Raw genomic sequence first — 24487 nt, 5'->3', positions numbered from 1 at the left:
CTAAATGACTAGCCAATAAATCATCCAGTGGAAATGGCAAAATACCAGAAGCCATAGATTCTGAATCAGGAACTCCTGCATCACAGCAGTAATTTATAACTGGTTTATAGCAGCACTTTTAAAAAGACCTGCTTAGAAAGAGGTCCAGTTGAAATTAAGACATAAAGGAGATGGTCTGTTTAAATAACTTGAAAATTATTTCAAATCTGTCCAAACACAAGTGAAACTGAACATGAACACTGAGAAATTTAGTGACTTTCTTTACTCCCTGTTTCTCTTGTGTTTGTAACTACAGAGAGCTCAGATTAAATCTACATTTAAGCTCTATGTCTGGATGTGACTATCATCTCTCAAATCATACAAACCACAGTCCCAGATCCAAACATCCAAGAAAACAACAAAAAAAAAACCAACCCAAAAGCAAACATTGGATGCTAATGCACATCTTGGGAAGCATGAGGTGATCTAAAGCAGCTCCCTGTAAGCCAGTGAGTGTGAGCTCAAAACTGAAACTGAGCTCTGACCCATGTATGAGCTATGGAGTCCTGGGTTATTTGCACAAATCACTCCTTATAAAGAACTTTTTTATCACATTTAGTTTGAAAAGAACACGCAGAACCCAAAACACAGCAGCCCTATGTCACCAGATGACACAAGGAAAAACGACGCACCACAGCCTTGGTCAGGATGAAGAGACTAATTTATTTTTTCTGACCCCAATCTTTTATAGTTCTCAAAAGGTGCCAGAGGATTGGAGGGTGAACGTGCCACCTCTCCAAGGACACTGGACAAACTACCTGTACATCAAATTTCTCAGCCTCTATGAAAGAATGCAAAACAATAGGTTGTTTACAGAAAGTTGTGTGGGTAAGTTCTCTACAAGAATGTCAACTCAGAAGGCTTTAGAAAACTCTTGATAACCAGGGTGACAGCCCTACAGAGAGCTGCAGACATGACTGGCCCTACAGGACCCAAAACCACTGAGAGCCCAGCCCAGGGTCACCCTGCAGCCCAGGAGCCTCTGCCAGCACCTCTGTCCGGGGCTGGGGGGACACTGAGTCTGTGCCCTGGCTGAAACACAGCCTGGCTCAGGGAGGGACGCCACAGGCAGAGGTGGCCACCCAGCTGCAAATCCAGGCTCCCCAAGCAGTGCCCTCGGTGTCACCCTGGCCAGGCTGGCCAGCTCTGCCCTCCCACCTCACCCAGCCCACATCCCGTGCCAAGCACTAATCTGCAGTCTGTTTCCATCTCCACTGATGCTGCCACAGGCATACTTGCCTTATGAAAAGAAATTCACCATTCAGATGCTGCCTTTTCCCCTCCACAGCCAAAATACTGCTCTTTTGTCTACCTGAAAAGAGTGGGAACCATGGAACGAATATTATTTTAAATGGTTCAGTAAAGATTTTGGTTTAAGGAGCAGCAATCTGCAAAAAATGGGTAACGGTATAGGCTGCATCAGTATGCTGACAGCAAATAATAGGAATATACTACATATACCATTTATACACGTGTACCACTGAACTGTGCAAACACAAGAGTGGTATCAAATAACCAGATGAACAGCAGAGGTATTTATTGGAGAAAAAATCAAAGCAACAACCAGGGGACAAAGGTGGAGGCATTCTAGCATTCTAACAAGCCTGATTTCTGATTCTCAATTTTGACCTAACAAATTTGGATAGCAGATTTGAGGACAAAAAAAAAAAAAAAAATTCCCACCCAAAAAAAAAAAAAACACACAACAACAACAACAACAAAAACATAGTTCTCAAAAACATTGCATTATTTCAAAGCCTATTTTGAAATTATTTTATTGAGGAAAAAAGGAAAGAGACAGTTGAAAATGTTTAAATAATAGTAAAGCTATTTCTTTCAGTAGGACTCACTACCAGTCCTTACCACTTGACCAAGATCAGTTCCTTGAGGGCTTAGACTTGCAAATTACTGATATTCTGCCCCCAGACTACAAAGCACTTGGACAGACATTAGTCTTCAGTGAAACTGCTGATGGAGTTGGAGTTAAGACTTGTTTTGGATCAGGGCCAGAGCAGGTTTTTCTTCCCAGGATTAATTCCTAAATCTCCCTGCAGAATTGGTTCAGTTCCAGGCTTTTTTACCCATTGTTTTGCTCTCTGAAATTCTTTATTTGCTTTCATCTTTTGGAGGAAAATCAAGGCCTAAGGCCTGGCTCACTCATATATTGTTACTCTCTTACATGAGCATAATAACTTCAATGAAGTCTCTTAAATCAAATCTGGGAAAATGATTATCTGGGTGAATGGACGTGTCTATGCACTGCTGGTTTCAGACAGCTGGTCACTAGGAAAAAACTCTTCCCCACTTGCATAAAACTGTACCAAAGTATCATTTTTATCCTCTTTGTGATAAGAATGAAAGAAGCACAAGATCTTTGCCAACCAGATAATCACAAGCTCTTCCTGATAACATCAACCAAGAGTGCCCAAAGAAGGAAGAGAGCAAGGGAATTAAAAACCATTATTCCAGTAAGATTTAGAGGCCTGCATGTTTAAGGGTGATGATTAATTTTTTAGATGTAGCGAGTTTAAAAAACAAATTAACAACATTTCTGGCAAAAATCGCTGAGGCAAAAATCTGTGGCATGCCAGGGAATAAATTCTCATTTATGTGGGTGAGGTGTTGGAAAATTTTGGTTTCCTTTGTTCTAATTGATTTCAAAACATATCAGAGTGAGCCCTTGACATTGCTCTAGACTTCAATTCCCATTCAATTTCACTGTGAATTTTTTTTCAGTTTACAGTGATTTGACAGAATTTCCTGAGTAATACCATTGACACCAATTTATTGCGTGTTGATGGGCAAAGCCTGCTCTGTCCCTGCCTTGCCAAAAGGATGCAGAATGAGTGATCAAGAGCAATCTCTTGACTTCCATGGAGTTTCTCTCCATAGCTCTGATGGAAGCTCAGTCTAACTTCAGCATGTGAGTGGATTTTCAGCTCACAGCAATTATTGCAGTTAAACAGAGCAGTAGAAAGGAATCACATCTCGTGGCAAAGCTGGCTGTGGCAAGCACATTTCTCTCTGTGCACCTCAATAAAAAATCCTGAGAGAGAGAGAAATGTGCTTGCCACAGCTGGCCAAAGCCCATCTCAGGCCACGTAACTGAGAAACTACATAAGAAGCCAAGCAAATCCTTTCAAGGTCAGTCATGATCTAGGAAAAATGAATCATCTGGCAAAAGCTCCATTCTTTATTTACCACCTGAAATGCATCTTGTCTAATCTAGTAAACAACAGTACCAGTTCAAGTTCACTATAAGGCAAATCATCCTAAGCAGATTGCTCCTACTTTCATCTCAATAAAAGTGCCAGAATTTTCAATATTTGGTATTTTTATTAAAGATACAAACTGCTTCAAATGTAGTAAACAACGAATCCTGATTTTCTTCAATATTTTGAGCTCTTAGTTGCTCTTTTTGAAAGAGTTATGATTTGATCATCCCAAGAAAAGCCCAGGTGGCTATGGAGCAAGTGTATTTAGGCACATATTTCTGTGAGGAAAGAATGCTTCTGGCTAAATCTAATAAGGACTGCTACACATGATCCCTCAAACAAAATCTGCTTTGGTAGAAATCAAGGCCAGGATGCATGTTAATTTTTTATTGTCAATATTAATACAATCTTGTGTGAGCTGTTCCTTCAGGGTATGTTTTAACTAAGACATGCAGTGAGGCAGCCTTCAGCAAGAAAAGCAAGCTGGGCTGGTCAGGGAATAGGTGTACCTTGAGAGCATCCCCCTGCAGATCAGCACAAGAACAATATATCCTGAATATATAATAGTTATTATCCTGAATAATCCTGAATATCCACTGCCAGCACAAGTCCCTGCTTGAGGCAGGGCCCAGGAGAGCTGCCTACATTTACATTCCTGGTGGAGATAGGAGAAGATACCCTTGGTGCTGCTGCCAGATGGCTCCCAGGTGCCTTTGGGTGGAAAGCAAGGCAGACTTTGTCTTCTGGTGCACACTGGGCTCTCACCTTGACTTATGTCAAAATACATCTGGACCTAAAGACTATTTCCAGGTTCTGGAGTCTGGGTGTAGCCTAATTTAAGCAGAAAGTAAAGAATGGATTTTAAAAAAATACTTAGAAAACTGAAATTCTAGTAGTGTCTTTTTAAGTACTGTCATTAAAAATCTATTTGTCTTTATGTCCCTCCCTATAGGTGAATGTTACAGAACACTTGTGGCACCTTCACTGCATGCAACTCCTACAAGGAAAGCTGCTGCCTTTCACAGCAGCTGCAGTTCCCAAACCTACCCGAATTATCTCTCTGCTTAGAAGGCATTGCAATATTAGTCTCTTCTGTACAGTTTCAGATCAAATATTTATCTTGTGATGGATGGATCTGTTTAAGCACATTACATTAAAAAAAAAAAAAAGAAGCAACACAAGAACACCACACACAATACAAAATTCCAGGTTTAATCTACCCAAAAGCCTCCATAATTCACCTTCAGTGATACATTCCTTAATTACATGATGCAAATGATTATTTTCCCCCTGGGACTCAGCCTTTTCCACCAAGCCTCACCCTGAAGGACAATGTTTCAGATAATCCACCTAAGGAGCACCTCCCTCCCAACAGCTGGCCCCTGAAGCCTTTAGGATTAATTAAGGCTCTAAGTAACCAGCAAAACTTGCCTATTGGCAAAGACCACAGCTCCAGGACTGCATTTCATATTCCTTGCCAGTCAGCTCTAGCTGCAGCTCTAAGGAGCAGCACAGCTGTAAAATACCTGAATCCAGGTCAGAATTCAGTCTGCCATCAAACACAACCTCTGTGTGTGTGCCCACACAATCCCCTTCTCAAATCCAGGTCAAAATTCATCCCATCTGCCTCAAGCCCAGCCTGGGTGTGTGCTCACACAGTCCCCTTCCCCACATGATCTGGGATGGCACAATGGGAGCCTCTCCCTTATTTCTGCAGCTTTTCTGGGCTGCACAGGAGACACTGGGAGCCACAAACCCCTTCCCCAGCAAGCTGCTTTGCACAAGACTTGCAGCTTGTGCAGGGAAAAATCTCCATGCAGCAAGAACTCCCAGGCCCACACAAGGATCCCATAGAGAGAAAATACCATGTGCTCATGCTTACCAAGGTGAAGTAAAGCCAGAAATCCCATGGGTTGTGAAGTCACAGAACTAAAAATACTACAGGCTTTTGACACTTCAGAGAACCCATTTTCAGCACATTTCTGCAGTCTGCCTGAGCTTGGTCATACAAGGAAAAGAGTTTGGTGCCTTTTCATTGAAGGCAGAAGTGAGCATGAGTTTACAACAAAGGGACATCGCCCATGGCCTGCCACAAACCTGCTGGAAAATGCACGCACACACTGCTGGCCCTTTGGAACACAGAACTCCTCAGACAGTTCTTCCTTGGTCAAGCCTTAGCCTTAAAAAATTTCCTTGAAGTTGAGATTTTTCACAGAGGACAAAATACAGTTCATTCATTTTTGTAACTGACGTTGATTCTACTTAGTAAAAGTCAAACCAAGAAATATCGGAGAGATAAATTCTATTGGTGAATAAAACTGCCTTCTGTTTTTTCCACTTTGCCATGATTTACCTGTATTCCCAATAAATGTATTAGCTCAACCTTCAACATGCATAAAATCTATTTTTGCATTACAAAAATGTAAAAAAATATTCAGTTATATTCAGCCACTGAAAGAGTCTCCCTGTTATTGCTGTTGTTGAGGGATTTCAAAACTGCAACAATCCATCCTTTCTGCAACGTAAAAAAGTATATTTTTCTAATCTTTGAAAAACATTGGACTCTCCACATTTTCAAAGCCTTCAATTCTGCCATTCAGGTGTTCAGAACAGCCACAGGAACAATGAGTTAGTTATTTTTCAACAATGGAGAAATGGACAACTTAGGATGCATTCGAGTAATTACCTGTTTTGAAGGATCAGTGGCCAAAACTGAAAACACATCCTTTTAAAATAGCAGCAATTGTTCTTCCATCTGAAAGAAAAATGAAAATATTGTTACATAAACGAGAAGCTTTGAGCTCAACATGCCTCAACAAGTGGGTGAATGTTGGAAAGCAAAACTTTTATGTGATATCTGAATTGTGCAGTTTCTACTCCAGCCTACTCTTCTTCTGTAACAAATATACCCCTGGTTTCAGACATTTCTACTTTTTGAAGAGGAAAATTTTAAAAAGGCTTTTATTCTAAGTAACTATGCTGCAATTATTTTAATTATTTTTTATGATTTAATTCTTTACTCCATTTATAGGCCATTATCTTAGTCTGTCATTAGCAATGGGTGGGAAAATTTTCCTAGGCATAAACAAAGTAAGCCTTATGGCAAAAAGTGCTATCTTTAGGAATCTATAAAAAATGTTTTTGTGTATTCCTGCCAGAAAGCATGACCTCTTTTTAACAACACAATTATCATAATTATTGAATATTGTCACTGCAGTCAACTCATGTAAACATGCCGCTTTATAAAAAATAATTACATAAAGGCATTGAAATACACCAAATTCAAGCTCAGACCATAAATCCTGGAATAATTCGGGTTGGGTGCCACCTCAGCAGATGCTCCAGCTCGGGCTCCTGCTGGAAGCAGGCTCAGCCCTGTCTGCCCACTGCTTCTTCAGCTGGCTGCTAAAGGCTTGCAAGAACAGAGGCCACAGCTGCCTGGTAGCCCTTTCCAAGGTCTGACTGTCCTCATGGCAGTATTTTTCCCCTTTAAGCCAAGCCTGCAGCACCCAGTGCTGACTTTGGGGGTCCAGCCCTGCTGAGCTGCAGGGTCAGACCAGCTCCAGTGTGCTCAGGGGTAGGAGGACACAACACGATGTGGAATAACTCATGAATTAGGTTGGCATCCTTGCACAGGACCTTGGCTTTAAAGGTGGCGCTTAAATGTGAAAGTTGCTGTCTGAGAACAAGAGCATCAAACAGAGAGATGTCTTTAGTAAGTATAATTCAAACCCAATCAGTCAAACCCTATTGCAAACAAATGTTTCCAGCACTTTTTTCAGATATTCCCAATTAATTGATAAAACTGTTCAGAATTCAAGTGTTAAACTGGGCAACTGTAAGGCCTGAAGATTCTGCTTCTTTTTGGAAATGCTCACTCAAGCAGCATCACTGTCCTACACAGCAGAAATAAAACATTTCTTATTATGATTTGGCTGCAGAGCTCCAATGCTGTTTTACTCTCTCAGCAGTTTGAAACCAAACACATTACAAAGAAGCTACTAATGGTCTATTTTTGGGTGGGATTTTCTGTTGTTGTTGTTCTGTTTCTCCTATGCATTAAATAAAACTTTTCCAAGAGTTTTGGTAAGGTCTCTTTCTAGAAGTTTCCTCCCTGTGCCAGAAACTGGCTGGCTGTCACATTTCAAAGCCTTATACCACGCAGAGCACTCAATGAACCTTTCTCAATCAATTCAGAGCTCGTGTGTAACAACAATTTGTGGTTGATGCAGCCACTAATAAATGTTTCTACAAGTCAGCATCCCTACATACCATCTCCTTACCTGGCACGGGAGTGGGAAGACACCTAAGGGAGTTATGAGTCTTAACAGGCAAAGGCATTAATTCCAAATTCCCTTGATAAGCAGAGATCAGGACTGGCTGCAGTTAAACCAGAAATCAGGCTCTGCAGGTGTCCTGAGTTACCTGCAGGACTCCTCCCTTTTCTCCACTGACCACAGAGCAGCACTCAGGTGAGTCTCCTTTCCTTAAATAAAAGCCTTCCAACATTATGAAACCACGTCCCCAGTTTTTGGTTGTTTCCAGGGCAGTTAAAATGTGTCATTTCTAGCTGGAATACATGGAAAGCAGGATTTGATGAACAGTCCTGCTGCTAGTGGTAGTTTAGCTCTGCAGATTTTTGATCTCTTAACACACCCTTCCAATTAGTTCTGTGAAAAATGAACAAAATCAGGAAAATACTTCAAAATATAGGATGAGTGTTCAACACTTGGTACAAATGAAAGATAAATTTGCACCCCATTAAGGAAATTTCAATGCATAAATAGTCTATTCTTAAGAGCTATGTTTCTTCCATAACATTAATCTAACAACATTTTAATAGCTCAAAGCAGCACCTACACCAGGTTTCTCTAATTATCATTCAGAAGAAGCTTGCAAGCAATTAGTAGCTTTAAATTTCTTGGTACCATCAGTAACCAGAAATTTAATCAGAGTTTTAACACAGTAGAAGGGTTGTAAAGAATAAATTGCTTTCTCTCTTGGAGGCAAACATTTTTACACTGGATTATTTTCAGAGGTTATTTTTAGTTTGGCTGGATAGTTAGCAGAGTTTTGGTCCTTGTAAGATTTCCATAAATCATGGAAGAAGGTGGCTTAATGATGCAGATGGCACAGGGTCATGGAATGCACACGCTGCCTGCCTTAAAAAAGACAAAACACGTTCCTCTCCCCATGGCACGCCTTGAAAACCTGAAAGGGTTTTTATCTTTGTTTTACTTGAAAGTCAGCCTAGTAATTCAAATTTCTGCATTCAGCCTGTGCCTTTTAGGAGGTGCCACGCCGAGCCCCACGTTCAATAGCTGTGTGCCTCTGGGGATGGTCATTTCAGTGAAAGGGTCGTGGTTGTCAGGGGGATATCAGGGAACCTCCTTAAAGCCAAGCTGTCTGCCCCATTCAGGCTCAAGAGAAAGTGCAGTCAAGCCCTTTATTTAGCTGCAGGTGATGATGGTGATTGCCTCAGATCCTATAATAAAGCCAGACAGACCATAGCTCACAATTAAAGTGGCTGTAAAAGGTCTGGGTTGTAAAAGTGGGAGGAAGACAAAACCGGGAGTTGAGACAAGGTTTGTTGAGTGAAAAACTCTTAGGAGTGACACCTATGAAGCTTTTCAGAATGCTTCTGTTGTGGTCTGGAGAGCAAAAAATTATCCATAGAGCAAACGTGCATACAAGATTGTACCATAATATATGCAATTTTAATAGATTTCTTATCTTCTGTAAAAACAAGAATGAAAGCCACAAACTTTCCTGCTAGGTTACATCACAGAGAATAGGAATGCCAGTTTGAACTGCTGGAGGGGAGTCCCACACCTCCAGCTGCAGGACAGTCACTTCTTGGGAAATAGGGATGGACCTTGAGAATGAAGCCTTCAACACTTCAGCTGGAAATAGGACTCATTTGATCAAGAGTAAATGGTTCCATCTAAGCTACTTACCTAAAATCACTTCACAGCCAATGGGAAAAAAAAAAAAAAGAAAAAAAAAAAGAGGAGGAGTGTGTTAAACTCAGTGCATCTCAGCAAAACAGGTGACTTTGACTGTAAGCAGAGGTAGGATGCCTTGACCAGTCTCCAGCTGGGTGAGAAGGGCTGTTGGAAGTAGATCATATCAGCAGCAGATTGTTAGGTTTAACTGAAACACTGGAGCCTCCAAGATGCCTTCAGAGACAGAGAGGATGGAGTTAGAAGTAACTGCATGGACTGCAGAAAATTAGCTCAGCCCTTGGAGTGGATGTGCATTAAATGGCTTTGAAAGGCAAATGAAACAGCCCAGCCAGCCCTGGCTGTTTTGAACAGAACACGGAGAGCAGTCACACCCAGCACGGGGACGCTGGTTACAAACACTCTCCACATTAAACCTTTACTCAGGCTGGCCTCTCAGCCTGTTTGCTGACTGAATCAGGAGAGGAAACATCATAAAGCAGCCTGCACACAGACCCACATCCACCCCACAGGCAGATGGATGGGATGGGGCCCCCCAGTTTGGCTGCCTCTAGGAAACCTCTAACACAGAAGCTGTATTTACAAAACACTGAATCTGAACATCAGCCTCCTATGAGAGACATCAGATTCCACATCCATTCATTAAACCACTGATACAAGACAAATACTGATCCAATTAACAGTCACTTTAGGCAAGAGCTGATGTTCTCAAAAGCAACAGAGAACTCAGGAAATGCTCTTAAGAATTCTTCATTAATATCATGACCTCTTAAAGACTTCCTAAACATACATCAAAAAATTTGGAATGCAAATACCTTTCAACACTTTTTTACCAAGATTTTTGTGTTTGCAATGGATGAACTTTTGTGAGTAGAAACACCTGAAACCATTTCTGCTCTATTCACCCGTGTTACTTCACCAAAAAGAGCCATCCCCTCGTTCATCTCCTTGTTTTGGCTCAAGGTCAGCAGTGAGCTGCTGTTTTGGTGTTTCAGTCTGGAAAACAACAGAAAAGTCTTAACCTTTCATCCTTTTCTACAAGGATATTCTTCAGATGAACTCTGTCCTTTACCAGATGGAAATAGAATATATAAACAGAAATCATCTTGACTGTGGAAAGGTACTGGTCTTTTTTTTTTTTTTAAGATTTCACAGTTTGGAATAAATTTCATCCACACCAGCCAAAATATTATAAAATTCTTATAATTGAGCTATTTCATTTGATATATTCTTTCCCAGTGCCCATTTGCTCTGCACCTGTATGTGTTAAGAGGCTGAACAGCAATCTTGTGTGACTGGAGAAAAAGTGTTATTTCATTCCTGAGAGAGAACATTCAAGTAACAAATAAAAAAACAATGTACCATTGGACAGCATGTTCTTTAACCATGCAAGAATATGGCAGCTATATTCATTGCTCTAAATGATAAATTTCCTGTAGAATTTATATTTCTAACTGAAGCCAAAACAAAAAAATAAATTCAACTAATTTTAAGTACTACCTCTAAGTATTTCAAAATGGAACATTTATTCTTTTAATCTTTTCCCCAACTACATCCCAAAACATTTAATGAATTTTAAAAATACATTTTACTATGGATGATGCCCTACTAATTAAGGGTATAGCAGAGGCATTAGAGAATAGTGTTTCTTAAGGAGTACACTTCATTGTGTTCCTGCAATCTTACCATCAGTGGATACTGAAATAATGAACAGTTTAAATAAACTAGTGACTGCTTATTTAGTTAATCTCCATAAAAATGTTACACTGTTTTCCATGGGTTTTGTGTTTCTATGAAGATGGGAACCCTGGGTAAAGGACTAGAGACTTAACCTTAGGGTTTTTTTTTTCTGCAGTTTTAATTACTGCTTTTTATTGAACCCTTCAAATTCAACATGTGCTTAAAAGATTCTGAAAACCTGGCACTACTAGCTGCCTTTTAAAATAGGTCTTTTCAGAGTTTCTCCACCTCACAGGATAACATGCTGGGAAACTGGGACTTGTAACATCAATTTTTTAACATTTTCTTCTCTTTCATTGGAGGGAAGCTCTGACTGCTTCTCTCATTCTGTCCTAAGAAACTTTTATGTTGGTTTATTAATCCTTCATGTACAAATGGTGCCTAAAGGTCTTTGTTGATGCCTCAAACTTCCAGGGCATATACAAAGTCTCAGAGACCAGTTCCCAGAAACTCTGACAGGGAATATGAGAACAGTAATTAGTACCCAAAAGCTAGACTAATCAGCAATAATGATTTCCAGATGAGGAGGGACGATCCACCAGCACCATCACCTCATGTCCTGCAGTCACAGAGCAGCACAGAAACGCTCAGCATCTGTTACCAGCTACAGCTCTTTCCTAATTCTGGAAGAGCTGATTACCTTCACCAGCTGTGCCCTGGACAGAGAGGAGTCTGAGGCTCCTACATTCCTTGATCACCTTACACATAATAAATTTAGGGATAGTTCTAAGAAAGTATTTGGATGACACTAACATGTCAACTATTCCAATGGTTGGTTTTTTCTTTTAGAAAATATTGTGGAGAAAATTGGCAATATAAATCCCAGTGCATCATTCTCTAAAACAGCACCAAAGAGAAGGAATATACTTTAAGGAAAAATTACATACTCCAAGCACACAGGGAAGGAGAGAAGAAATCATTTAGCCCCCAACAGCCCCCAACAGTGAATCAGATTTCAGTTTGCAGGACTCATGGACAGCAGATCACCCAGTCCTTGACTGAAAAGTGTACTTACTACTTTTCCTTCAGGGTGTTTAGAAGAAGTGTCACCATCCCAGTGACATGAATTGCACAGGGGCCATTCCAGCTGCAGAGCACTTGGCTGCACAAAGGTTGGTTCCCCACCACAACACACTCCCAGCCCTGGAAGACAGCTGGTGGATTTGGATAGATGGAGAAGGACAAAGATTGTAAAATATTCCTTAGCACAATAGGCAGTGGTCATAATACATTTGCAGACAAACATTTATCAAGTTGATGTGAGGTTTTATGGCAAGGAGGAATTTTAAGGGCTAGACTCAAAGGAGGATGATGAATTATCTTTATGTGAGCCCCTCCCAAGCACAGCAGATGGGACAGGGGAAAGCACATCTCTGGAGAATTTATAAACATCAAAGTGTCTCTTGGGCCAAGGTCACACTCCCACAAAGCAGTGGATTGTCACACACTGTAAGGGCAAGCACACCCACCCTAAGCTAAGGAGCACCCCACACTCAAGATTTACCTGGCAGTGCATTCCTGAGCTCATTTAAACCCTGGCCCTGAGAGTGGACTTGCATCTGAAGGATTTGGGTAGGAAAGAAGCCAGGATGTGATCAGGCATAGATAAAGATTCCTGTTTAAAATCCACATCCACCTATGTCTCCCCTTGTTACAAGTACAGAGCTGTTTTACAGAATATGAAATGGTCCCAGAGAAGGAAACGGGGAATATCCTCACCAAGGGCCAAGCCCTGTCAAAGCCACTGCTTGGATCCAGAATGGATGATGGAAAAGTGCCCTCCTGCCCCTCCAGGCCTGCCACGAGGACTGGCACTGCAGTGAGCTGTAAGCAGCTGCTCCTCAGGCTCACCTCCTTGGACAGACCTGTGTCCCCTCCCTCCAGGGCGCTCCGAACTCCCAGCAACCACTCGGGGTCTTGAAGACATTAACAACGGCAGCGATTTCCCCTTCCCGTTCTCTTGATTAAACAGAAGGAAGGAGGTAGAAAAAAGATGAGAGACATAAAACTCCAGATGTTGTCGACACCAATATCTGGTTCCACCAGAGGATTTGAACACTGAAGCAATGATGAATGACAGTGGGGTCCCTACAGCAATCCAGATTGCAATCATAATACCACTGAGGAAGAGTAAGGGCTAGCATTCATTAGTGCGAACGGCAAATGAATTTATGACAATTTCCACTGGTGCTTTCAAAGAACATGAACACATCTGTAAGAAATTAGGATGACACACCAGTGTAACTCATTCATTAATAACCGCTGGGATTGTACTTTTGTTGCAAAATTTGTTGCGTTTGTTTCCAGTGGGTTTTAATTCTAGAAGTGTACTTTATTAAAACCATAACACAAATCTCTCTAGGAGAAGAGTTCTAGCCCATTTGCAGACCATTTTGTAGGTGATTTAATTTTTAGTTTAAATTTACTTTGGTGCAGAAACTGAACTTGTTCAGGTTTACAGTAAGTAGATATTTAATCATTACAAAATACATGGAAGAGAGTTACAGTCACCCTGCTTTCTTTTTGATAATACATCAATTAAATTTACATTAACAAAAACCTATTAAACAATCTCTCTGTGGTCTAAGTGTGGAGAGAGAAATAACAATACCAGAAGAGCAAACCCTAAACACAAAGCAAACCAAAAAACAGCATACATCCATCCCTGTGATGGGATCAGAGCTGTCACAGCTCTATGGCCATGGGTGGGGACTCTCAGCTTGCCCATTTGTAAGGGCAGACTCTCAGGACACAACCTGTTCAAGGGTGAGAAGAAACAAAGGCTAGCAGAATTTTAACTGGGGCAATATGAAGTGTATCTGCTGGCCATGTGTTATAAAACATGAGCTGATACCTCGCTCCTCTACTTGGCAGGAGCTGCTACTGAGCTGTGCCTCTCAGCTTGGCTCCTGCATCACTGTTAAACATACCTGATAAAAATCTGCTACTGCAAGAAACCTGAGCTGTGTATTTCTCTCTCTGCACAAATGTGCCAAATGCCTGCTGAGACAGAAGGTCTGCATTAGGACAGAGGCATTTGCCCGTGTGAGATCCACCCCGTGCTGTCAAGAGCATCCCATGTTCATCTCCTGTGCCCTGTTTTGGCACCTCACAGAGCCAAACGGGACAAATTCTGAAGCCTGGGTTCTGCAGGTGGCTCCACAGAGCACCTTCAAGTGGTACTGATGGGGAAGCTGTGCCTCCTCTGGCCACTCCATTAAGCCTGTCCAGGTAAGGTTAAACACAAACAAATACTCACAGGGTTGTGGTCTTATTTATTCCATTAGAAATAAACACTTCTAAAGAATAAAGCCTGCATTGCATTTTTGATTTTTCTTCTATATATTGAGGAAAAAGTGGAGCAGAAAAGAAGTTATAAATGCTTAGCTTACACTCAAGAAAACACATAACTATAAAATCAGCATTTCATAAACTACCAGGGAAAATAAGAGAAAATGCAATATTAATTTAAACCAGCAATACTTCACATTGACTACAAGCCAAACGAACAGCAAAGTTTATCCATAATTTAATGACAAAGTTGCATTATTTTTCACTGTGCTAGATTACTGTAACTGAGCAGATTTATGTACATTGCTGAGAGCCAACACAAAAACATTTGGAAGATATTCTCTGAAAATTAAGAAAACAATCTGAATCCTTCCCTGTGAACCTTTAATAGTAGCTGCAAACATAGTGTTAACATGCTATTTATCTGGTAGTTTTCCTACTGGTTATCAAGTATCATCTCAGCTCCCAGCAGAAGGGCTCGAAGGAAGGATGACAAATAAACCAAGTCACTGTTTTGCTTTTTAATGCTCTTTTAGACCAGATGTGCTCTGCTCTAGACCAATCCTCACGGCAGATCTGGGCTGTTCTCTACAACAGCAGCCAGGACAGCAGCCCTGAGTCCAACAGCCCCTTCCCTACTGCAGGAATTGTCCCACGGGAGTCTGCTCTCTCGTCCCTGCCACCCGTGGCACCATCTGCTCTACAGTTTGTACACTTGGACTGAGCTGCACAGAGGTGCTCAGGAGATGAACTGCCACACAGTTCCACAGGATTCAGAGACTCCTAAATGACCTTCTGAAATCCTTGTCTTGTTTTTCATCTCTCATGAATCTCAACAAACCCCGTGCCCAAATCTCGTTTTGGAAGTTGTTGAAACCTACAAAATTGGGATTTTCAGCTTCAAAAGGAAAAAAAAAAAAAAACAAACCCAAAAAAAACAACACCACCAAAGAACCAACAACCCACAACTTCAGCTCCTTTCCTGCTCACGTCTCCGTCACGTGTTAGCTCCCAGGCCTGCAGCATCACACCAGTCCTCTCTGCCACCTTTCAGGAATCAAACGCCACTAGCTTTCAAAAAAAAAAAGGACACCTTCAGAAAACACACCAGAAGCACCCAGGATGAAAAAATAAGCCAATAGAATTTAAAAAAGTAGCACCTCCAGACCAGGCAGAAAGAACTCTCTGGCCTTTGGCAGCACCTGGATATATTTTTAAGCCCATAAAGTATTTAGTGGTATTTGAAATGGTGAGGCTTTCTAAAATGCTTCTGTCAACTGTAACTGCTTGGATGGACCTCTGTTAACCAATCCTGAAACAGCATCCTGTTTTGACTTAAGAACATGTGGCTTCATTGGCATTTCAAGCTGCTCACGCTCCTATTTCATTATCTGCTCCTCAGCCATCAAAGTGTTCTGGTGAAGAAGGGTAGTCCAGAGCTCAGACTGCAGTCCAAAGCTCTGACAACAGGGTAGACAGTAAATAAACCAAAATTCTTGTTGTGCAGCACTGGTGTCATCTTCCTAAGCAAAAAGGGGTGCAGTCAGGTCTGGATAAGAGGGAGCTAAACTAGAGCTGTCCCCCACAGCTGCAGAAAAGGAGTGTACCAAGAGGAGTGCACTTCATTTCAGCCAGTAATTCCCATAAGACAGCTATCTTCTTGTGCTGGGATGACTCTTCCTCCTGGTAAAACAAGAATAATATCTTTAAATATACCAAAATGCTATTTTCAAAAATTAATTAAGCTCTGAAACACTATATGAAACTCAGCAAGAGGCAGAAGGGAGAAATCCAAGACACTTGGCTGTGATGGATGGGAAAGAGTGTTCTCCACATTTTCTGCTGGATGAGGCTGAATTCAGACTGACAGCACACAGACCACCAGGGATCAGACCCCAGCACGGCTTCCCTTCTCTCAGATGTTCATAAAATGGAAAGGCAGAAAAGGAGCCTGCCCCATCCTTCAGCCACATGATGGACTTCACTCATTGATCTCAATACCGGTGCCAGGGTAACATTTTTTGATCAGCACAGATGGCAAAACCATAGACAAAATACACTGTGTCAGCCACTACGACCGAAAAACCATTGCTTATGACAAAGCAAGGTGGCCTTTGAACTACGGGATGAAAGACTGAGGTTTTCAAAATCCATTTGGGGTAGGAAAAAAACCCCCAAAGCCTCATCAGCATTATGAAACACAGTGAGTACACAGAAAACAAACAGTAATTGGAGCACTCCTGGACCAGTCTTGTGTCTCAACCCTCTGAAACCTTTGCCTGTGTCCAGGATTAGTGTTTACTGAATTCTTCACCAATAAGAGACCTCAGCACAAGCTGACTGCACGGCCCCTGGGATTTTAATGCCCAATAAATTATCTGCTGTTTTGGAAAAGCCACTTATCGTATTTAATTTGACAGCCCCATGCAGGGTGAATTCCATAGACACAAAACAAATGTCAGGCCTTGAGACTAACACACATTTCCCCAGATGCAAAATACACATCAGTTGTTCTCTTAGGAGGGTGGAAAAAACGAATCCCTCTAAATTATGCAAACCAAGCAGTGAGAGCAGGCTTAAAGCCTTTGCTTTTAAGAAGTAAAGCATAAACCACACTACTACTTTATATCTGCCTTCTAATTTTTTTTGCCTTTCCATGCTCTGCAATGCAACTATTTTGAGATCTGCTCCTGAGTGCCTCCAACTGGCACTTAGAGGGAATTAGGTTCTCATTTCTCCTCAGGACTGCCACCCTGCCCCCTAAACACTTATCTTGCTCCTGTAGAAAGACTCGGACCATGGAAGATCTTTTCCAGTCCAACTTATATTTAATTTTCCATGAAGGAAGACAGCGAGAGAGTTTTTCTTTTACTCATCTGGTATCTCATTCAGATCTGAGTTGGAACAGAAACAGAGAAGGAACATCCACTGAACTTTAAGTGCTTTCCAGCTCTGGTTCACATCTGTTACTAATGCATCTTTATATTACTGGATAGTTTAATAAACAAGGAAGTAAGAGCTGTCTGGTGAATTCGGTCCCATCATTGCAGAAGTTGATCCCTGGCTCTGACACGAGCCTCTTGCAGAGGCTGATGTATTTGCACGATTCGTTCTGCCCATTTGCAAATTGAAATAACAACACTTACTTTTGCCATAAGCCAAGTGCGGAAGTCGGGAGGAAAAGCTGAGTAGGAAGTTGGAGCTACTGGAAAGCAGTCTGATGGGGCAGCAGCCGTGCTGTCACTTCTGTCACACGTGTCGGGACGGGAGAGGCTGGCTCTGCACAGGCCGCTACTGGTGGGCAGCACTGAGGGAAGGAGAGGGAGCGAGATGTTAAAATAAACTGCGGGGCAGCCTTGGCCGGGCCCGCTAGCGAGCGCTTCCCCAGAATCCACGCAAGTGAACAGCAGCTGTCCCGCATAATTAAAGGCTGCGGCACCGCCGAATTACAGGGCTGCGTGCCTTCCTCTCGGGCACCGCGCCGGGCACGGGTTACGGGCACGGGTTACTGCGAGGGGACGGAGCCACCTCGGCCGCCTCTGCGTCCCTTCCTCCCTCTCCGCTCCGCATCCCTCCCGCTCCGCATCCCTCCTGCTCCGCATTACCTCCCGCTCCGCACCGCTCCCGCTCCGCATCCCTCCCGCTCTCGCTCCGCATCTCTCCTGCTCCGCATCCCCCCCGCTCCGCACCGCTCCCGCTCCGCATCCCTCCCGCTCTCGCTCCGCATCTCTCCTGCTCCGCATCCCTCCCGCTCCGCTCCGCTCCCGCTCCGCTCCGCATCCCTCCGCACCGCTCCCGCTCCGCATCCCTCCCGCTCTCGCTCCGCTCCGCTCCCGCTCCGCATCCCCCCCGCTCCGCTCCGCTCCCGCCCGGCGCTGGCCGCGCCCGGTGGCCCGCAGGTGGCGCGGCAGGTCCGCGGGCGCGGCGGGCGCTGCGGAGCCGCGGCCGGGCGGAGGGGCGGAGGGGCGGGCGGACCCTCCGCATTGTGCGGCCGCGCCGCTGCGCCGGCGGGAGCGCCCGGGGCCGCGCCGGGCCGCCGAGCAGCGCGCAAGGAGGTGAGCGCCGGGCGGGCGGAGCGGGCTCATCCGCGGGTGTGGCACAAGGGGGATGCGGAGCGGCGCTTCTCCGCGGGTGCGGACACGGGGGGGATGCGGAGCGGCGCTTCTCCGCGGGTGCGGCTCAGGGGGGGATGCGGACCGGGGCTCATCCGCGGGTGCGGCACAAGGGGGATGCGGAGCGGGGGGCGCGGTGCCCGCGGCGTGCGGAGCCGGGCAGCGCCGGTGGCCGCAGCCGCGGAGCCGCCCTGCGCCGGGCGGCACCTGCCCGGAGCGGTGGGGAGCAAACGCCGCCCGGAGGGACGGAGCCGGCGGCGAGGAGTCAATACTTGCCTGCGCGGAAATGTGAGGCAGAGCCGCCGAGCGGGGCGAGGCGCCGGCGGGCGGCCGGGAGCTTCCGCGGGAGGCGAGCGCCGCGGTGCCGGTCCCGGGGTATCCCATTCCGCCACGTCCTGAAACAGTTCGCACCTCTAACTGTCCCTGCAGACTCAGAGTGGTCTGATAGTCTCAAGCAAAACGAATCAGCAGCATTTAGGCGTCAGAGATTAATCGGGACCGTTCTCGATGTAAGGTGTCTTTACTTTTTCTTTTTACAAGTATTTTTGTATAGGAAAAAGTCTTCGGCTTTTTTTTTTTTTTTTTTTTCCAAATAACATGTTAGAAATGCATTTTGCTTTAGAGCGAGGAGTGCTGGCATGGGAAGCATCCTACGCCACTGTTAGAATTCATGGCAAAAGCGGGTACTTCAGCTCAGCAGCAAACCCGTCACTGGTTGCATTCACACACAAAGTTCTACCCTGCTTTACGGGGAGACGGAGTGCTTGATGATTTAGTCGGGGCTGAGGATCATCATCATCACAATTGCCAGGTTTTCACTGAAGAACTTAAAGTATTCCACAATGACAGGTATGGTTACAGATTTCACTGTCCAGGTTAGCAAAATCAAGGTCATGCAGCAAAACTGTGAGCACAGAGAATTCCCAAGCTCAAAGTGCAGTACCAGAAACTCTGGCATCCTTCTGCTAACGCCGTGCTTTGCTGCATGTTTATGTATGAGCTGAGACAGCTTAAAAAGGAGCACTAGAGAACTTTCTGGGTATGGATTTGTTTAGGGCAGTGAGTAAGGTACAAGTGCTTAGAGGGTTTTAGGCAACAACTGCTGAATAATTAAAACCATTTTAGAGCTGGAAGGCTCAAGGAAGAGTAGCTAGCTGTCTGCAGGCACTGCTAGTGAGAGCTCAGAGCTATTAAATATAGTCTACAAAAATAATTCCCTGAATATGATTCAAATACAGTAAATATATGCAATTTCAGCTGAAAGAGAAAGGAAGAAATAAATAATTAGGAGCCTTGCAAGGCAGGTGCTTGGGGCTGTTAAGTACCTTTTGCAATCTTACGGTGCCAGTGTGAAGCGAAGCAATAGCCAGAAAGCTGAAGGTAGGTTCTGCACAGAGTGCCAAATGTGTCAGTGGTGTTACTGCAATGCTAAAGCAGGAACATAGCATCAATTATCAGGATTATTTAAAAAGAAGAAAAAAAGGAGGGGGGCGGGCAGGGAAGGGGAGAGCCTGGCTCCTTGCAGTTCCATCCTCGTGGTGTTCTTCCCCAGGCTCTGCATTGACGTCACAATGACACGGTGAAGCTGAAGGCAGGAGCTGGGAACAGTTCTTCTGCTTCACTTTTGATAATTGAGTGAGTTTGCCACCACTGCGTTCCCTCCAGCATGGCCAAGAGTGCAGAAGTGAAGCTGGCGATTTTCGGTCGAGCTGGCGTCGGCAAGTCAGGTACGTTGGACTCCTGATTTTTTCTTCTCCTTGTCTTTGGGTAACTTTTGTGCAGATAAACTCTTCATAAAAAAGGACATCTCTGACCTTGTCAGGGAGGTTGGGATCAGGCCAGGAATTCTCTCTTCCTTGGCTTTTCATGCTATTTCCTCTAGGTTCTACCAAATAAAAGTACTTTTTAAGAAAAAGCCCAACAATAAACAACACAAAACAAACTTCCCAACCCAAATCAAACCCACTTCTCATGGAGTGAGTGGTAACATTATTCTTCTCCAGTGGAACAGGATTATTAATATTCAATTTGTCACTTCATAGCTTGTGCTCGGTGAAGGCATGGAATATTATGCTCCCTATCCTCTGTTAAATATTAGATGACTTCTCTAACAGTTGTAATTCTGCCTGATTTCCACAGGAGATTTTAGACTCAGCAACTCAAAGAAGTTTTGTTCTCAATGCTCTCCCGGATTTACGTGTTTACCAGCAATCTAAGGCAGCACCATGTGTAAATTTTGCATCTGCAGAGATCTTTTGAGAAATAAACAGTCTGACGAGTTCTTATGGTAGAGACACAAGGGGGAGGCATAAATGTTAAAAATCCATTTCCACAGACAGCCTTTCCTCTGGTGAGATGAGGAGCAGAGCGTGAGGCTTGCAATCTCTCTCGGGTAGTTCAGGGGTGTTGCATTAACTTGAAAGCTCCATGACCACTCTAACAAGTCCTTGCACCACAAGGATGAGGAAATGAGGAGACTGAGCCCAATCATGCTCCTGAGGCAGTTTGGGAACTGTAAAATACTGTTTCTTTTAGAGAAAAATCTGCACAAGACAAGGCAGGAGATTGGATGTCCTGGTAAGAGCATTAAGCCAGACTCAGCTGCCATCAACCAGCTCCAGTTCCCCAAAGTGACTTTTATATTACACATGCCAAGGTTCTGTCCTATAAATGCATTACAGTTTCAGTAACTTGGGAATGGGTTGTTTATAAAAGCACATTTACCCTGAAGGTATTTTAGCAGAATGCTATCAGTGGAGTAGTTCTGTCAGCTATCAGGACAAAAGGCGTATGTGAGGCAGAAGTTCTTAGAGATTATACTGCTTATTCAAAGGCAATGCAGATTAAATTCCACCTTTTTGAATAGAATGCCCGGGGGAATGCTGATAATATACTCGGATAAGTTTAAACTCTTCCTTCTTCCCTGCTGCCCTTACCCCATCCCCTCTTTTGTATTCATACTTCACTGTCCTACCTAAGTTTTGCAACTTCGGTGGTTCCCCCTTTTGGTTTGTCTTACATCCAGTCCATGGTTTCTGTGGTTTTCCAGTCTTTTGGCTGGATTCAAAATAATGCACGAGAACATTGAAATATTTGCAGGAAAACTGAAACACTACAAGAGTCCCCTCTCCCTGTTATTCTTAGTTTGAGAGCTTATATTTAAAAAGTACAAAATTACCTTTGAAGTGCTCTGTTAAAATGCTACACCAGTACAGGATCAACAAAAGCCTTTTTTACCTATTGTATCATTTTTGTAGACTTTAATATATACTAGGATAGTATAAATAAGTGCTACTGTAGTCCTGGAACTGGGTGGGAGACAGAAGAAACAGAAAGCCAATAAAAACATCCTAGTCCTTCGAAATCTTCCTCCTCTCTCCTTTTTTTTCCCTTTGAGATGCAAGGAAATATTACATCAACTATGAATGAGGTCCCCTCTTTTGACTGCGACCATATTTGCCAATCTGTGTGGAAATGAAGGCACAAATAAGTGGGCAGCACAACAGGGTGAACTGAATGGGGTAGAAGGGCCATGGAGTGCCCTCAGCTACCTGAACAGAGCAGCCACTGTGCCTTCCAGAATCTCCAGCTTGCTTATGAAAACCCCTCTTGTACATTCCCATAAAAGGATCCAGTTTCAACAGCTTGGCCAACTGCAGGGAAATAAGTGTGTGTGTGTGAGGGGGGTGGTGTCTGAAAATACCTATTTGCCTGTAGCCAACAGTAAGGACAGTGGGAGCTGTGGTTTGTTACACCTTTGCTAGAAACAGAGCTGGACACAAAGCAGCCTCCAGACAGCTGGGTCTGGTGGGCAGTGCCCTGCTAGAGTAGTGCTGATAGTGTGTTTTCTAGTGTTACCCTACCCCTGTGACCAGTTTGTCATGTGTTGTGGGGACAGGATCCTCTGGTCAGAGCTTACTGGAGCAGACTTGGCCAGACAGCTGGAAGATAAGCCAGACTCCAGAAGCAAGAGCACAAGGCAGAATGCTGGAGCACACATGCAGTGAAAAGGAGACTTTGGGTGATAAATAGGGCCACTGTGATTGCCAGAAAGTCAGGCCAAAATATGGTCACTGGCTTGCTTTCCTGGCTCATCTTCATTGCTGAGGAAGAGCCAGGCTGTAGGCTCCTAATCTGTAAGAGGCTGAAGCACCTGACAGCGTCTGTGGAGCTCCAGACACGCTCTGAATCGTCCTGGAGAGGCTCCTCTCCCACTGCCTGGCCCAGACCTTGGGTCAGCGAGTCAGAGCAGCTGTGGAGAAAGAAGTGCTGTGCTCTGGGACGCGTGGGGAGCCAAAGCTGTCCCTCAGGCACTACGGGAGCTGTTGGACCTGTTAGCATTACTGAGAGCTGAGGAACGTCCCAGGCTCACCATTTAATGCCAGGCATCTGTTTTAAGGGCAAAATACTCCCTGTCCTACAAAGCAGTCCCTCCCAAGACTCTCCCAAAGGTGAGGTGGAAAACCAGAACACTGTTCACAAATCTGAACAGTGATAGCATCTCCAAAGAGGTAAATCCAGGGAAAACAAAACCTTACTCCACTTTCTTGCTGCTTATCAAATGCCCACGGTTCAAAGGTTTAAAAAACAAACAGGGGGCAATAGCTAGTGTGAGTGTCAGCTTTTCATTCTTCTCCTTCCTTGCCTTGTCTCCTCCTGCCTGCTGGAGAGTGGCTAATCAACTCACCTGTCCTGTTTTGCCTTTCTACTTAATACAGACCTTTCAAATAGAAAAAGAAGAGCAAACCAGCTCAGAAGGAGGCACACAGGAGTCCCCCCAGATCAGAGTTACACTGAGCAATGGGCAAACTCACCAGGTACAAGCATGCCAACCTGCTCTCACTAGGTGCTCCTCCATTCACCCTGTTCTCACTGTACAAAAGCTGCACAAACATGGTTTTAAAGCAGCTGAAGAAAACCAGATGAGGAGCTCTGCCTGAGCCAAGGAGCACTTTGCAGCTGCTTCACTCGGGAAGGGGAGGAAGTGCTCTGTGGGTGGGAAGGGACATTGCTAAGACCTGCTATAGATAACAGGGCTGTACCTCCTAATTTGGGCTGGAGTTAAGCAGCACTGAGGAGGGGAGAGATCCTTTAGAGTCTTTTTCTTTACGGCCAAGAGGAGCTTGGATGGAGCAGAGAATTAAAGTTGAAGTGAATTACTTAAACACTGCTGTTTAAATTGTTCTTTCACTGAATCCTACAGCTTCATTCCTATGGTAACAAAACTGAGGATTTCCTAAATAGCTCCTTTTAAAACTGCAGTGGTAGCAATTAATAAAGACTTAAAGGCCTTGTTCTTCCATGTCATCACAAGTCACAGTATGTGCCCAGAAATCTAAAGAGGAGCAAAAATGTATGAACCCAGAGGAGAAAAACAGGGCATGTACTGGACAACACTGCATGGCTGATGCTCTTCCAACTCATAACTCAGTTGACCATGAATGCTCAAAATGCCTCTGCTTAGGAGCTTTTCTGTTTTGGCCAAAGAAGAGACAAAGTCCAGCTGCAGCATGTGCTGTCCAGCGTGCCTTTCTGCCGTGCGTGTGCCAGGCTGAAGGCTCCGGGTTCCTGGGTTAGCAGGGCTGGTTTGCCCAGCCCCTGGCAGATGCAGTTCTCATCTGTCTGCATGGGCTGTGCAGCTGCAGCTGGGGAATGGGACATGGAAGCGTGTGGGGGTTCAGATCTTCAGTGGGGAAGATCCTGAAGATTTCCCCCAATAAACGTAACAGCTTTTAGGCAAATCATTGCTTGTGCAATCAGGTACGTGGGGCAGAGGGCTGCTGTCACCTTTTGATCCAGCAACAGCTTGGATCTTCCATTGGGCAAAAGGGTGACCAGAAAAGTGGTTTCAGTGAGTGTCACCTCACAAAGAGCCTGTGCCATCACAGAAATGAAGATCTCAGCTACCCCAGTCATTTTAGAGTCACAGCTGGGAAACTCCTGGGCAGACATATATTTGTATCTGCTGGCTTATGCTATTTTCCCATGTCTAAACCAGGATGGGGAACATAGCTGGGAGAAAGACACCTGGTTTTGAAAGTTGCTACAGAAAAAATTCAAGTAGCAGCCAAACCAGAGAGTCCTTCAACAAATCTGTGTTTTGTTTTCATTATTCGGGGATATGTCT

At 44.1% G+C, this 24487-nt stretch overlaps 1 protein-coding gene and 1 long non-coding RNA gene across 4 annotated transcripts in view; one reads left to right on the top strand and one right to left on the bottom strand.

Moving 5' to 3' along the window:
• Positions 1 to 8942: 8942 nt before the first annotated feature.
• LOC128787838 (uncharacterized) lies at positions 8943 to 12089 on the bottom strand. Its single transcript, XR_008430870.1, has 2 exons — positions 11973 to 12089; positions 8943 to 10213 (listed from the first exon to the last, which is right to left on the bottom strand). It is a non-coding gene; the product is annotated as an uncharacterized LOC128787838 (long non-coding RNA).
• A 6142-nt stretch (positions 12090 to 18231) lies between these two features.
• The window catches only part of RERG (RAS like estrogen regulated growth inhibitor), a 94188-nt gene continuing 87932 nt past the window's right edge, over positions 18232 to 24487 (top strand). The window contains exons 1-2 of one of the 3 annotated variants that reach the window (XM_053942349.1): positions 18232 to 18303; positions 19913 to 20087. In XM_053942349.1, coding sequence (XP_053798324.1) covers positions 20027 to 20087 — 61 coding nt within the window. In that variant the 5' untranslated portion in view covers positions 18232 to 18303; positions 19913 to 20026. Of the gene's footprint in view, positions 18304 to 18762; positions 18870 to 19042; positions 19210 to 19912; positions 20088 to 24487 lie in introns of those variants that run through there. The other 2 variants (XM_053942350.1, XM_053942351.1) reach the window with 2 other exon arrangements.

This window comes from Vidua chalybeata, chromosome 5, assembly GCF_026979565.1.
Source record: "Vidua chalybeata isolate OUT-0048 chromosome 5, bVidCha1 merged haplotype, whole genome shotgun sequence".
Taxonomy (NCBI): domain Eukaryota; kingdom Metazoa; phylum Chordata; class Aves; order Passeriformes; family Viduidae; genus Vidua; species Vidua chalybeata.
The sequence above is the reverse complement of the archived record's forward strand: the minus strand, read 5'-3'. Positions and strand labels throughout refer to the sequence as shown.